The 16,098-nt window shown below is 40.2% G+C and overlaps 1 protein-coding gene across 1 annotated transcript in view; it reads left to right on the forward strand.

The window, feature by feature from the left end:
- Positions 1-16,098, forward strand: part of Ipo7 (importin 7) — an 80,126-nt gene that overhangs the window by 23,809 nt on the left and 40,219 nt on the right. Inside the window, exons 2-5 of the mRNA XM_023719322.1 lie at positions 2,796-2,877; positions 6,854-7,007; positions 8,063-8,221; positions 13,489-13,645. Coding sequence (XP_023575090.1) covers positions 2,796-2,877; positions 6,854-7,007; positions 8,063-8,221; positions 13,489-13,645 — 552 coding nt within the window. The remainder of the gene's footprint in view (positions 1-2,795; positions 2,878-6,853; positions 7,008-8,062; positions 8,222-13,488; positions 13,646-16,098) is intronic.

The raw sequence follows: 16,098 nt of genomic DNA on the forward strand, positions 1-16,098 counted from the left end.
ACTTTTTTTTTTTTTTTTGGTGGCTGGTTCAGCCTGCCTTGGGGGCAGGGCTGCTGGGGCATGGCCAGGGCTCAAACCAAGGTCCTTGTCCCTGCACATGCCTGAACAGGTGCTTTAGACCACTGAGCTATCTTGCCCACCCCCCCCTTTTTTGGGGGGGTGGGGCAGAACCAGGGATTGAACTCAGACCCTTGCACTTGCCAGGCAAGCGCTTATTCTACTGAGCCATTTCCCCAGCCCCCCTTTTTGTTTTTTGATAAAGGGTCCCACTATGTAGTTCAGGCTGGCCTTGAAGTGATCTTCTTGCCTCACCCTCAATGCTGGTATTGCTACCACACCCAGAACATTTTCATTTCTTTTATAACATGAAAACAAATACAATGAATTCAGGAATTGAAATGGCAAGATTATTTCCATGTCAGACCAAAAATTTGGAGAAAAAAATTTTTTTAGTGATGAAGCCAGACATCGGACCCTTCCTGGCTTACAGATCTTAAGTATCTGGCCAGCATTACAGATCTTAAATGTCTCACTAGCGTTCGAGCTTGCTTCCCCAGTCCTTACAGATCAGAAGCACTTCCAGGTCCTTGTCTCGGTCCAAGAAGCCAATATTTGTAATCCCACAGTTACATTATTGGAATCCTATCAAGTTAATACCGATCTACCACTCCCAGTGCAACCCACAGCAAAAGTAAAGACACTAAAACATATTTGTAATTATTGGGGAGCCAAGGGGCCCTAAGTCCAGCCACGAAGATGGCTTTCCGGAACCAAGAGAGTGACCCAGGGCCTCACCCGGTTTTTATTCAGTGAAGGAGTGACTTGAGGAAGAATAACCAAGAATTGTGGGAAGTAGGTGACTACAGTGAACTGAGCTAGGTGGGTGGCCTACATTTACTTCTGCCATATGCAGAGAAGATATGCAGAAACAGTAATCTGTTTTATGCTAATGAGATAGTATCTAATGTTTTGGAGGGTCTGTTGCTTTAGCTTTGATGTAGTCTTTTAAGCCCCAGGAAGTCATAGCCTCTATCTTGAGGCTCGATCTCAGCTGGCAGTGCAGAATATTAGCTCTTCTGTCTCGACCAAACGCACATTAAAGAGCTGCAGGTGTAGGTTACCAGGGAAACACGCACACCGCCTTCAAAGACTATCACCAGCACCTCAGCTAGACCAGTACACATTGCTTAAGGCCAATTGAAGGATAAACAGAAGTCCTAGCCAGCTAGACCAATATACATTGTTTAAGGCCGAATGAAGGATAAACAGAAGTCCTAGTCAACTCTGTACAGAACAATGCGAGAGAATAGGTCAGGCTCAGTCAAAATAGAGACAGTCGCTCTTCTTTCAAGGAGAGCTGCTCAGGTGGTCCTCCACGCTTGTTTTCCATGGCAGTGGGATTCTTTCTAATTCTGTTTCCCTGCATTTACAATGTCTTAACAAGGATGGGGAAGGATTGAAGGAGTAACAACCTCTTAACAAGGGAGGGGAAGTCTATAAACTAGAGCTTCTTTTGCTAAGATCAAATTAACCCATTTGAGAGCCACCACTCCCTACATGATCATTACACAAAAAACATTTAGTGTGTGTGTATTTAGTACAGGATCTATAGGGTCTTACTACACAGATAAGACTTCTAGAGATCCTTCCTGTTTTTCAGCCTCCCAAGCACTGGATTACAGGCATGCCCACTACACCCAGTCTCAGTAGCCATGTGCTCAATCTCAATAGCCATCACAGCATGCCCCACGGCCGGGCCAGCATAGCACACTTGGGATAGAACCTGGTCCCTGTGTCTGCCTAAGCAGGCATATTAATCTGCTGAGCTATATGGTCAGCCCTCAATTTTTGTATTGTTGAAGTGATCCAGGTCCATAAAAATTTGGAAAATAGAGAATGTGTAGGGAACAGTTTCTGCCATACCCTAGTGGTAACTGTATTCTATTGAAGGCATTGACTTCATTTTATTGAAACGTATTGTGTGATTATTAGAGTACAGGCAGTTTTCATAACAGAACACAACCAGTAGCAACCATATCAGGAGGTAAACATTAGCACCCTGGAAAGCACACCTTGCTATGCACTTTTATTGATTAGTAAGCATCTAGCTGTTCCACAAAATATGTACATGAGGAAATTATTACTGGAAAGGAAAACTAGGTTGTAAAGAAGGTACTGTTTCTGAGCTACCACTAGTATAGTCCTAGTTAGGAAAAATGGGAAGTACAGGCAAATGGAACTGTGTAAATTATTCAAGTTCAATATAGGACAGTGTTAGAAAATAAGGCTGGAACCAAGCTACAAAGACTGTGTAAACCAAGCAATGGAAGAATATTGAAGTTTTGGGGCCGGGGATATGGCTCAGTGGAAAAAGCGCTTCCCTGGCAAGCACAAGGGTCTGAGTTCAATCCCCAGTTCCACACACACACACACACACACACACACACACACACACACACAAAAAGAATATTGAAGTTTTATGGATCTGTTATTCAGTTATTTATGTATTTATTTAATGTATTTAGTACAAGGTCTCACTGCACAGATCAGACTCAGTGATTCTCCTATTTGCAGCCTCCCAAGGGCTGAGATTACAGGTGGACAACCATGCCCATTCTCAGCTTGCTCCAAGGTTGGGGCCGTAACAGCATGCCAGGGATCCAACCCTGGTGGCTGGACTCTACCTAAGCAGGCGCTTTAGTCCACTGAGCTATCTGGCCAGCCCAGATCTGTTTTCAAGCATTCTTATTTATTTAGAAGAAAAATTTAAAATGTCTTTGTTTGTTTGTTTGTAGGCACACAAGTCTCTGAATTTTGTTTCAACCCTGCTCCAGATTACTATGTCAGAACAACTGGATTTACCTGTAAGACAGGCAGGCAAGTATCCTGAATTATTTTCTTGTATGCATATAAAGGTATTATTTGAAAAGTTTGTAAATTGAATAGCAGAACTACTTTGGGATAGATTTGCAATGATTTGTTTCCCAGAACCCATTTGCATTCAGTGTTTTGAACAAACAGTAAATATCTTGACAGTATGTGACAGAAATTATGGGAATAATTTCATACTGGATTTTGAAATTGGGAGGCCAGGGGTATAATTCAGTGGTACAGTGCCTGCCTGGCAAGAGCAAGGTCCTGAGTTCCAGTTCCGACATACACACGCAAAGAGAAAAACAAAAGAAATAAAAAGGATAAGTTTTATTGAGGTCTTAAATATTCTCAGCCAGGCATAGTGATGTGATGTGTAAGGGCAACCTGTAAATCCCAGCATTTTTGATGTTGAGGCAGGAGGATCACTCAAGTTGAGGCCAGTGTGGGCTAACTTTTTTATAATTAGCATAATGGGAATATTTTTGTATCATATCAATACAATACAGTAATTTTACTGGATTTTTTTTCCCCCCGGAACCGGGGATTGAACTCAGGCTACTGAGCCATCTCCCTGGCCCCAATTTTACTGGATTAAAGTCAGCAATAATTTATTTTCATTTGTAATTCAATAGGAAGTAGTCAGTTATTTGTATTTAAATGTTTTCATCTTTTTAAAAATATATTTGGTACAGTTGTCTCACTATGCAGCTCAGACTCCTGGTGATACTCCTGTTTTCAGCCTTCCTAGCCTTGGGATCACAGGTGTGTACCACCACGCCTGGTCTCAGTGCCTGCTGTGCTCAGGATCAGGGTCAGAGCTGCATGTGGTGCTGGGGATTGAATCTGGGTCTCAGGTGCTTAGCCCACTGTGCCATCTCACCTGGCCTTTTTTTTTTTTTTTTTTTTTTTTTTTTTTTTTTTTTTTTTTGTCTTTTTGAGACAGTCTCACTATGCAGTTGAAGCTGGCCTTGAGCTCACTTTGTAGCCCAGACTGGTCTCAAACTTCTAAGTATCCTCCTGTATCAGCCTACTAGTACAGGGATTACAGGCATGCACTACCATGCCTGGTGACAAAATTACGTTGTAGTAGTAGTGGTAGTACTAGTAGTAGTAGCAGCAGCAGTAGTAAACTGGAATATGTTAGTCTTATATATGGAGTTAACTTTTGAGGGATACCAGGAGTCAAACGCAGGCCCTCGTGCTGGCCTGGCAGGTGCTGTACTACTAAACTATGTTCCTGGCCCCGAGTTTTATCTTAATTTTCTTTTTATTTGTTTGTATATTTATTTATTTTGGCCTTTTTGAGACAGAGTTGCCCTATGCAGTTTAGACTGGCCTCGAACTCACTGTGTAGCCCAGGGTGGCCTTGGGGTTGGGGTGATCATCTTAACTCAGCCTCTGCAGTGTTGCGGTTATAGGCTTCTGCCACCACGCCCAGCTTCCACTTTTGTTGAAGGGTATTTTAATGCTAGTGCTTTTAAATTACTGTAAGGTGGGGGTACTAATTTAATTTTCAAGATAAAGTAAACTACAAGTATATAAATACTTGTTCTGTAAATCATCCTTGTTCAGATGGATGCATAACTTTAGGTAACACCCTTAAAGCTGGGAATGGTGGTGCAAGCAGTTTGGAAGGCTGAGATACAAGGGTTGTACCTTGAGGACAGCCTGGGCAATTTAGGGAGATCCTGCTTGGTTTTTGTTTCTGTCTTTTTGACCTGCTCTGTTTCCGACCTAGGCCAGTTCACCCCTCCTTAGGCAACCTGGTGATCCCCCGCTCCCGCGAGGTCACCATATTGATGCTGAACTTAGTTGCGGACACTGGATCGGCATAGCGCGCTGCAGGCCAGAACTCCTGGACTCAAGCGATCCTCCCACCTCAGCCTCCTGAGTAGCTGGGACTACAGGCATGCGCCACCACGTCCAGTGTTTCTGTCTTTTTGAGACAGGGCTTTACTATGTAGTTCAGAGTGGTCTTGAGCTCAATTAGTAGCCACGGCTGGCCTTGACCTCCCAGCAATCTTCCTTTGTGCTGGGATTATAAGTGTTCGCCACAAAGCCCAGCTCGGGAAGCCCTATTGTAAAAATGAAAAAAGAAAGGGCTGAGTGTAGCTCAGTTGGTAAAGCACTTTAGCATGTGCAAGACTCTGTAGTTAGTCTTCAGTCCTGCCAATTTAAAAAAAAGGGAAGAAGGAAGAAAGAAAAAAATGATTGAATTACAATCAGAGAAGAACCTGCATTTTATAGAATTTAGGAATTAATACATTTTTAATAATTACCGGGGCCCAGGAGATAGGTCAATAGAATAAGCACTTGCCTGGCAAGCACAAGGTCCTGAGTTCAATCCCCGGTACCACCAAAAAAAGAAAAAAAATCCCTTTGGATCACATCCCAAACTTTTGTTATCTGTGCCAAGAGAGCTAGATTTAAAATTTAATTCTTTTCGCTCTTCCGATCTTGCAGAACCGGGGATTGAACTCAGTCCCTTGCGCTTGCCAGGGAAGCGCTTATTACACTGAGCCATCTCCCCGGCCCCTTTAAAATTTAATTTATTTTATTTATTTTTAATGTATTTAGTACAGGATCTACAGGGTCTCACTACACAAATCAGACTCATAGTGATTTTCCTGTTTTCAGTCTTGCACGTGCTGGGATTACAGGTGGGCGTAACCACACCCAGTCTTAATCCCTGTCTCATTACTCCCCAGGAGCAGGGCCAGCATACACACAGGGGATCAAATCCCGGCCACTGTGTTCTGCCTATGCAGGTGTTTTAGTCTGCTGAGCTGTCTGGTTGGCCCTAGGTTTAAAATTTAAAACCTTTTTAGCAGTGTAGATTTTTGTTATGTCATCAGTTTGGTAACTTTGTCTTAGTGTGCCAAGGTAGCAGTATGGTAGCTGACAGAAAATAGTAATTTATAAATCTGGAACACAGGAAGTGATGCTGGGGATTGAACCCAGGGCTTTGTGCATATGAGGCAAGAATTCTGCCACTAAGCCACAGCTCCAGCCCAATATAACATTTGAGTGCTGTAAAATTGTAATACTAAAAACTAATAGATTTAGGAACCCTTAAGACACGATTTTCTTTTTTTTTTTTTTTTTTTTTTTTTAAGTTTTTTTTTTAAGTTTTTTTTGTGGCTGAACCGGGGATTGAACTCAGGCCCTTGCGCTTGCCAGGGAAGCGCTTATTCCACTGAGCGCTCTCCCCGGCCCCAAGACATGATTTTCTATAATGAATGCTGTTTACCTTTGTGTTGTAAAAACTACTTAATTGTAAAAACTTTTAGTGTGAGATAGTTTTGTTTTTAGGTTTTGTTTATAAAACCAATTTGATTAAGTTGATGTACCTTTCCAATAAAAACATAAGGCTGAGCATGGCGGTGTACATCAGTAATCCCAGTACATGGGAGGCTGAGGTAGGACAATGGCCATGAATTCAAAGACAGCCTGAACTGCATAGTGAAACTCTGCCTCAACAAAACAGTGTTATGAATCAAGATGATACAAAATTTTTTAAGTTTTGCAGTGTATTTATTTTGCAGAGTTCTTTTAGGTTATGTGTTTAGTGATTTTTGAGGGTGATAGCCATAACTATAAATTTGTGTTTTGTGTTAATTTGAAATAATTGAATTTAGTGTGTGCTTTACAAAACAAGGCTGAGAAACAGGAATCTGAAAGAAGTAAGTTTTGTCGCCGGGGAGATGGCTCAGTGGAATAAGTGCTTCCCTGGCAAGCACAAGGGGCTGAGTTCAATCCCCGGTTCCGCAAAAAAAAAAAAAAAGAAATAAGTTTTGTTTTGTTTTTGTTACAAGGTCTTGCTATGCAGTTCAGACTGTACTGGGGATTGAACTTGGGTCCTTATGCTTGCCAGGCAGGTGCTTAGAATGCTGAGCTATCTCCCAGCCCCTGAAAGAAATAGTTGATATCACAGAGCTTTCAGAATGAACATTCTTTTGTCAAACTGATTATATTTTAGGTGTTATCTATTTGAAAAACATGATAACACAATATTGGCCTGATCGGGAAACAACACCAGGGGATATATCTCCTTATACTATACCAGAGGAAGATAGACATTGCATTCGAGAAAATATTGTAGAAGCTATTATCCACTCTCCTGAGCTCATCAGGTATGTAGATTTTAAAAGTGTATCCATTGTTAAATGTAGTTTCCTTTTCTCTTTTCAATGTGTTTGGTACAGGGTCTCACTACACAACTTGGACTCCTAGTAACCCTCTTGTTTTCATCCTCCCCAGGGCTGGGATTATAGGGGTACACCACTACACCTGGACTCCTTTACAGGGTCAGGGTCCCTGGGTGGTGGGACTGGCTCAGCATGTGGTGCTGGGGATAGAACCTGGTCCCTATGCCAGCCCCACTGTTTTTTTGTTTGTTTGTTTGTTTGTTTTTTTAATGTATTTAGGACAGGGTCTCACTACACAGCTCATACTCTTAGTGGTTTTCCTGTTTTCAGCCTCCCAAGCACTGGAATTACAGGCATACACCACCATGCCCAGTCTCAGTCTCAGTGTGCCACAGGGGCAGGGACAGCATGGCAGGCTGGGGATCGAACCCTAGTCCCTGCATCTGCCTAAGTAGGCACTTTAGTCTTCTGAGCTATCTGGCTGGCCCTGCTATATTCTTTTTTATATGTTGTTGTGCTATGCCATGCCATGCTATGCTATTGTATGCTGTGTTATTGTTTGGTATCAGGAGTTGAACACAGCCTTGTGCTTGCCGGGAGGCACTTGTGCCACCGAGCTATATCCCTGGTTCCTCTATTTCTTTTCAAAAGTGCTTTCCTCCCTCTCTCCTCCACCCCCCATACCAGGAATCCAACTCAAGGTCTTGCACTTACTAGTCAGGCATTGGAGCCTGAACTACATTTCTAGCCCTGGGACTGTATTTATGCCTGTTTACTATTTAGTTTTGGGCTGGGAAGATGGCTCAGTGAAATAGTGCTTCCCTGGCAAGCGCAAGGGACTGAGTTCAATCCCCAGTTCCACAAAAAAACAAAAGAGACCTCATTGTATTTACTGGCCCAGAAGTTCTTTGACCCCCATCACTTAAGGAGTTTTAATGGAGGCTTCAGTACCACACAGGCCTTTTGATAAAATCTTTGCTCATTGGTGATTAGCTTAGTCTCTAGCCCCTCCCCTTTAACTATTTAGTTTTGACTTTCAGGGTACAGCTTACTACATGTATTCATCATATCATCAAACATGATTATCCCAGCCGTTGGACTGCCATTGTGGACAAGATTGGCTTTTATCTCCAGTCTGATAACAGTGCTTGTTGGCTAGGAATTCTCCTTTGTCTTTACCAGCTTGTGAAAAATTATGAGTAAGTGTCTCTCCCAATTCCTTTGAAGTTTTGAGAAGTAGAAAAAGTTTAATAATTTAAACCAATTTGAACATGTAAAATTACATTTAGCATAATGAAATTAGAGTAATATCTTTTAGTACTTTTTATCTTGATTTCTTGTTTGATTATACAGTTTTCTACTGATGCCCTATTTATCTTTAAATATTCACAAAGTTATCTGTAAAGATAGCTTTCTCACGTGATAGTAACCTTGGATAAGGTTTTAAAATTTAAAAAAATGTGGTTGGGGAGATAGCTCAGTTGGTTAAACACCTGCATGGCAAGCGGGAGGTCCTGAGTTCGATCCCTGGTATTTAAAAAAAAAAATATGAAGGTGATCAGTGTACGTTTAGCATTAGAGCTTTTTATTATATGAATTTTTAATCTTAATTTGGGTTCTTTTTAAATTTAAGAACCAGTGTCTACTTCATGTTTGTCTGTTTTTTCTTTTTTCTGTTTTTTGTATCTGCAGTTGAACTCAGGACCTTGTGCTTACCAGACAGGTGCTGTGACACTGAGCTGTATCTCTGGCCCTCTAATTCTTAATAATATGTTGAATTGTATATTATTGAATCTATGTGTGTGAGGGATTTATATTCTCTTATTGCATTTGTTCGTATTTGAGATTATAGTGTATGTAAGTAGTTAGTCTCCATAAGAAAGATTAGGCCAAGAATCATTTTAGACCTGGATTTAGGGATCAGAAAAAAAAAAAATCTTGAAGTTAAGGTATGGTACTAAGCCATATGATGAAGAGATTTTCCTTTAATTATGTGGTGACAGTAATGAAACTGGTAAGGTACCTTATGGTATGGTATGGAAAGTTATGAAGAAGGTATAAAGACTTTTTGGTGTGGTATTACAGTTCAAATCCAGGGGTCCACTACCACTAAGTTACATTCCCAGGACTTTTTATTTTTTATTTTGAAACAGTCTTCCTAAGTTGCAAAGGCAGAACTGAAATTTTGATCCTCCTTCCTCCACCTTCCTCAGGTGGTGACTTTATTCCAGTTCTAACAGCTACACAGATGACATTGTGAGCCCTCTTATTCTGTGGCTTGTAGTTAGCCTCTGATACCTTTTTTTTGGTCCTGTTTCAAAGTAGCTGATGAACTACTACTGCTGTTCTTAGCAGGAGAAAAATATATCATTTACAGCATTGGTACTGGTGTTTTCTTGTGTTCCCACCAGCTACCCATCTTCCTGCTAAGGAATGTTCCAGCTTTGCTCCAACCTCTGTCAGAGTGCCAGTTGTTGTAGTTCTGGTAAGTGAGTGACTGAAATCAGAGAGAATGACACTAAGCTGTCACTGTCATTGAGGAGTTCAAGTCTGTCTTGTTCTATGATTATACAGGAGATAACGAGAGAGGGAGATATAGGAGATTGCTACACTACTAGATTCCAGTTAATTTTTTGCTGGTGTCTGATTGTGGAGGACAAGGTATTCACAAGGGATCTGTTTGGACAGAAGGAGTTCTAAGCAAATTGATGAAGAAATTGGAATTTGGTGACCTTCAGAGAATAAACCATCAAGAAATGTTTGTCTGTTGAAGGGATATAGGAAAAATATTTGAAGAGGGAAGTATGCCATTTGTTACACCACACTGAGTAGTATAAACAAAGAACAGATGGAAATGAGCTGCCATTTTAAATGGATAATAAGGACATCAGTTACTAACTGATACATATTTTCTGGTGAGGTTGTGGATAATAGTTTGGAGTAGTAAATTTGGACCATTGTGAAGAGGTTTTTGAATAACAGAAATTTGAATGTGATCTTTTAGGTATTTTGGTTTTTTTTTTTTTTTCTTAAAGACAAAATGAGACAGAGTAGTACTTAAGGATTTATTAGTATGGATCACCAGTTTGACACATTGCAGCCTTGTGAGTGTAGACATTTATTACTATCACTTTTAATACTTTTGGAAATTTTCATGGCCTTGGCATAGTAATATATGAAGGGAGATAGAAGAAGAAATTCTAACAAAGAGTCAGTATTGAAACCCTCTATGAGCATCCCAGATGGATGAATGGAAAGAGTTGCATAACAGAATTCTGATCTTTATTATTAAAGGGGAATTTTGTTGATATTAAAGTTTGTATAAGCACATTGGAGATTGCATATATAGCTTTTTCTTTATGTAAGTTGCTATTGTTTTACTGACTTAAAAGTATGGATAATCCTTTAAAAATGTTTGTTAGGTATAATTTCTTACAGTGATGTTGATTGATTGTGTTAATAGCCTTACCAGTCATTATTAGTGTGAACATTTCTTGCTTTTTTGTGCTAGAGATCGAACTTAGGGGTTTATGTATTCTGGGCAAATTCTGTCCTGCTAAGTGACTTCCCTAGCTCTGAATGTCTGTGAATGTCTGTGCCTCCCCACTTCTCTCTCTTCCTTGGGATTGAACCCAGGGCTTTTGCAGTGAGGTATATTCCTATCCCTATTTTTTAGAGACAGGATTTCACTGAGTCTTTGGGGTATAGCTTGAATTTGTGATCCTTGGTATTTTTTATTCTTGACAATTTATGTTGGTTCTCATCTCACCCCAGCAGGAAAAACATTATACTTTTAAAAAGAATCTACCCTGTTATCTTTTTAAAATGTACTTACATATTTAATCCTTAAATATATGTTCTCTTAAAGATAGCACTAAGTAAAACTGAGATCTGCTTTGAAAGACAGTTTGAATAAGATTAGGATAAAATAAACATATTTCAAAAAACAAGTTGTGACGAAGGGGGAAGTTGTGACAATACTTTGATTTCTATGACCTATATTTGCAAATCTAGTCTGCCTGTTGACTCAATAATGGAAGCTGGAATTTTAGTTTCCATAATTGGAATTTATAAATTTGATTGAAAATAAAAAGCAGGCCTTTCACTAATACTGTTAAAGTGATGGGTAATATATAATGTAGAAATGCCCCAGGTCAGCAATTTTTTATCCATGCTTGGAATAAAATAGAAATACTAATTTTTTGTCCCTTTTTTCTGTATTTTAGGGAAGGGTCTACAGGGTGTTCAGGGTCTCACTACTACTGCCTAGTGGTCCACCTGTTTACAGCCCCTCAAGAGCTGGGTTTATAGGCTTACACCACCACACCTAGTTTCAGTTGCCATCTTAGGGTGCTCTGGGGGTAGATCCGGCCTGGCAGGCCCAGGGATCGAACCCCAGCCCCTGCGCCTGCTTGCAGGTGCTTTAATCCACTGAGCTATTTGGCCAGCCCACTTGGAATAAAATAGGAGTAAAATTTTTTTGTTTTGATTTTAGAAAGGTGGAAAGGTTCACATAATACATGTTGGTAACATTTCTATATTGAATTCTGTAGCATCGTCCAGTTATTCTATACATTCTTTTTTAACACATTCTGTGTACTGTAAAATATGTGACTATTGATCCCAAGTAGGAAAAATCAAGATGGTAAGCCTACCGATGATCATGTTTTGTCACTAGGTGGCTTATATTAGAACTTTTTTTTTTTTTTTTTTAATGTATGTATTTGGTATAGGGTCTCACTATGCAGCTTAGACTCTTAGTGATCCTGTTTTCAGCCTCCCCAGCACTGGGATTATAGACATATGCCAACACACCTGGTATATGTGGGCAGGTCAGTGTGCCCAGGGAGAAGGCCAGGGCTGGCATGACATATTGTGCCAAGGATTGAACCTGGGTCCCTGTGCTTGCCTAAGCAGGTGCTTAGTCTGCTCAGCTATCTCGCTGGCCCTAGAACTTCTGGTTTACAATGTTGTTTTTGTGTAATACATTTTGTTTATGAGACAAGACCTCACTGGCAAGTGCAAGGTCCTGAGTTCAATTCCCAGTGCAACATTGGCCTTAACTTAGGCCCTTATTGGCCTCAAACTTCTGATGATCCTCCAGCATCAGCCTCCCAAGTACTGAGATTACAGGCGTGTACCACCAGGGAAATTTATAATGCTTTTAGACAAAATATTTTCTCTTATAAATGCTGTATCTTAATGCTTTTGGCATATAAATTACTTAAAGATGGTAATATGTAATTAGTTTTATTTATTGAACAGCTGCACCTGCTAAAAGCCAGATCAGGACTAAGGATATAACTCAGTGGCACAACCACCTGCCTGGCAAGTGCAAGGTCCTCAGTTCAATTCCCAGTGCAACAACAACAACAACAACAACAAAAAACATGCCAGGTCATTGTAGCATTCTGTATTTGTGTCAGTATTCACAATTAAAAACTTCTTGAATGGCCAGCCAAATAGCTCAGCCCACTAAAGCGCTTGCTTAGGCAAATGCAGTAGCTGGCATAGGGTTCACCTCCCAGCCTGCTGTGCTGGCCCTGCCTCCAGGGTGTGCTGAGATAGCAGTTGAGACTGGGCAAGGTGGCACGCGCGTGTAATCCCAGCTCTTAGGAGGCTGAAAACAGACAGATCAGTATGAGTCCCATCTACGGAGTGAGTCCCTGTACACCCTGTAGACTCTTACTAAAATACAAAAAATAAAATAAGATAAATAAAGACTTCTTGGTTTAGCCAAGTGCGGTAGTGCACACTTCCCAGGACCAGAAGCTAAGGCATGAGGTTTGCTACAAGCTTGAGGCCACTCAGCCTACACAGTGAGTTTAAAGCCAGCCAGAACTGCATAAGAAGAAAGACCCTGTCTAAAAAAAGAAAGAGATTGCACAGTTAAATGGTTAAGAGCCCAGAGCTCAGGGGGACATGGCTCAGTAGAATAAGGGCCTGAGTTCAATCCCTGGTTCTGCCAAAAAAAAAAAAAAAAAAAAAAAACAACGAGCCCAGAGCTGGCTACTAACTGTGTAAGGTTAATACTTACATGTGTATAAAATGGGAAAATATTTAATTTCAGTGACACAGCTTTCTCAACTGTAAAAATAAATACTAGTAAGTGTCTTGAACATTACATAATAAATGTTCAGTGACTTAGATATTTTGTTATTTGGGCTTTTATTCAAGTTGTTTTGTTCAGCTAGGTGTGATGGTGCATGCCTGCAATTCCAGCACTTAGGAGGCTGAGGCAGGAAGATCCTCTACAAGTTGGACAGTCTGAACTACACAATGAGATCTTCTCTTCAAAAAAAAAAAAAAAAATCAAGTTGTTTTGTTTGTAAATTTGTTCTAGAGCAGTTTTATTTTCCCCTGAATTGATTGGAAAGTACTTACATTTGTGTGAACAGATAGTTTTTATGTATATATAAATGTGGAAATAAATTCTTACAGAATTAGTTTATATTCCTGACCATAGGTATAAGAAACCAGAGGAGCGGAGTCCTTTGGTAGCAGCAATGCAACATTTTCTGCCAGTTCTAAAGGATCGTTTTATCCAGCTTCTTTCGGATCAGTCAGATCAGTCTGTTCTCATCCAGAAACAGATATTCAAGATCTTCTATGCTCTTGTTCAGGTAATTTTTAAAACACATTTGATATATAAAAAGTCACCCCTCTGATCTCATTAAAAATGAAAGGTCAGGCATGATAGTGCACATCTATAATCCTATCCCTTGGGAGGCAAAGGTGAATCATGAGTTCAAGCCCATTCTAAACTACATACTGAGCCTCTTGTCTCAAAAAGAAAAAGTGTGTCTAAAAAAAAGAAAAAAAGTGTCTTTTTTAGCATGTGAATAATAAACTGCTGCAAAATAGATTAAATGGGTGATTTACTAGCAAAATAAAAGGATGCCAAAATTGTGTCAAGAAGCATACCTCCCTAAATACATTAATAACCCTAAGTTGTAAATGGGCAATCCAAAGTTTTTTAAACTGTTCACATCAAAATTAGTAAAACTTTCTTTTTGCTTTCTTGAGACAAGATCTTAGTATACTGTCCAGACTGATCTTAACCTCTTGGGTTCAAGTTATATTTCCATTTCAGGCGCCAAGTAACTGGTACTACATAGATGTACCATCATACTTAGGAAAAATTTTCTTACCTCCTTCATCTTAAGTAATCACTTTGTCTAGCTGTGCATGGGTGTAGCCTCAGGCAGTTGAAAAGCTGAGGCAGAAAGGTTGTTGAGACTGGACTTTTCAGCATAGGAAGATACCATCTCAAAAAAAAAAAAAAAAAAAAAACCAACAAAAACCCAGAAAAAAAGAACTCATGGGGCTGGGGAGATGGCTCAGTGGAATGTGTGCTTCCCTGGCAAGCGCAAGGGTCTGAGTTCAATCCCCAGTTCCACCAAAAAAAAAAGAAAAAAAAGAACTTAGTAATTTGGAAAGGAATTCATTACCATTAAAAACTAAAACCAAAAAAAAAACCTAAAACCTATTTTGATAATAATTTTTGATAATACATAAATTATTCCAATAAATAGCAAAGCCCATTCCTAAATTTGATATAAATACACTGATTCTCTGGGCTTTACACAATAATAACCTTTATCATTTTTACATAGTGTTTTTAATCTTTTCTAGAATAAAAGATAGCCACTAAGGAAATGATTCACTGTATTTTCAGTTGAGTTTGTGCTGGGATTTCAGGCTTGTACCACTACGCCCAGTCTCAATCGCCCTCTCAGCATGTCCCACAGGTGGGGCCTGTATGGCGTATTGGGATTGAACTCCCTTGCTGAGCCACCTAAGCAGGTGCTTCAGTCTACTGAGCTATCTGGCTTGCCCTAATCTTGTATTTCTTTGGTGCAGGTTGTATCACTATGCATCTCAGACTTGTAGTAATCCTCCTTTCTCAGCCTCCCCAGCACTAGGATTATAGGCATGGGCCACCACACCCAGTTTCAGTGTCTAGCTCGGGGCTGCACTGTAGGACCAGGGATCAAACTTAGATCATTGTGCTTGCTAGGCAGGGGCTTAGACCACCAAACTATCTCCCTACCCGAGTCTATAATTTATAAAACTGATTTTTTTGATTTAGAATATGGTCTTTTTGTACCATAAAGCCTTAGAAAGAATTGTTTCATACCATTGCTTTTTTTTTGTACCATTACTTTTACAGTGTTTTGTTGTTGTTTTTTCTTTCTTTTGTATTTAGTACAGGGTCTACAGGTTTCACTATGTAGATCAGAAGTAGTGATCCTCCTGTATTCATCGTCCCAAGAGCTGGGATTACAGGTGCGCACTACCACACCCAGTCTCAGTTGCCCTCTCAGTGCACCCCAGAGGTGGGGCCAGCACAGCACTACATGGATCAAACCCCAGCCTCTGCGCTCTGCCTAAGCAGGCGCTTTAGTCCACTGAGCTCTCTGGCCAGCCCTTTTATAGTGATATTTTTACATATATTTTAAGATACACTAATTATCTTCCGATTATCTAAATCTGAAGTCCCAGCACTCAGGAGGCTGAGGTAGGACTGTCAGGCCAGCCTAAGATGCATAATGAGACCTTGTCTCAAAAAGAATAGCCAGGCCAGGGATGTAGCTCAGTGGCGCAGCACCTGCCTAGCAAGTGCGAGGCCCAGAGTTCAATTCCTGGTACCAAAAAAGGAAAAAAATAGTAAAAATAAGACCAAAAAAAGTCCCTTTGGGGGGTGGGAAAACTTTAAAAAGAACAACAACAAAAAGGGGTGTGTGTGTGTGAGATATTGTATGATTCTGTGATTTTTTTTTTTTTTTAATATATGTGTGGTACAGGGTTACACTACACAGCTGGGGCTCATGGTGATCTCTTGTTCTCAGCCTCCCAGAGCTGGGGTTACAGGTGTGCCTGAGGGCAGGACCTGGCACAGCAGGTGGCCTGTAAGTGATTTGAATAGAGAGTAATCACATCTTTTTCCTAAACAGTAAAGTGAAAATTTTTAGATTAATCTCTTTTGGAAACTGTTATAGGACAAAATATTTACCTTCCTAAATCTTTTTTGAGATAGCACATCCTTTGAAAATAGATATCCCAGGGGCCGGGG

Source organism: Octodon degus, unplaced genomic scaffold (genome assembly GCF_000260255.1).
Source record: "Octodon degus isolate 3935 unplaced genomic scaffold, OctDeg1.0 scaffold00067, whole genome shotgun sequence".
NCBI classification, from domain to species: Eukaryota; Metazoa; Chordata; class Mammalia; order Rodentia; family Octodontidae; genus Octodon; species Octodon degus.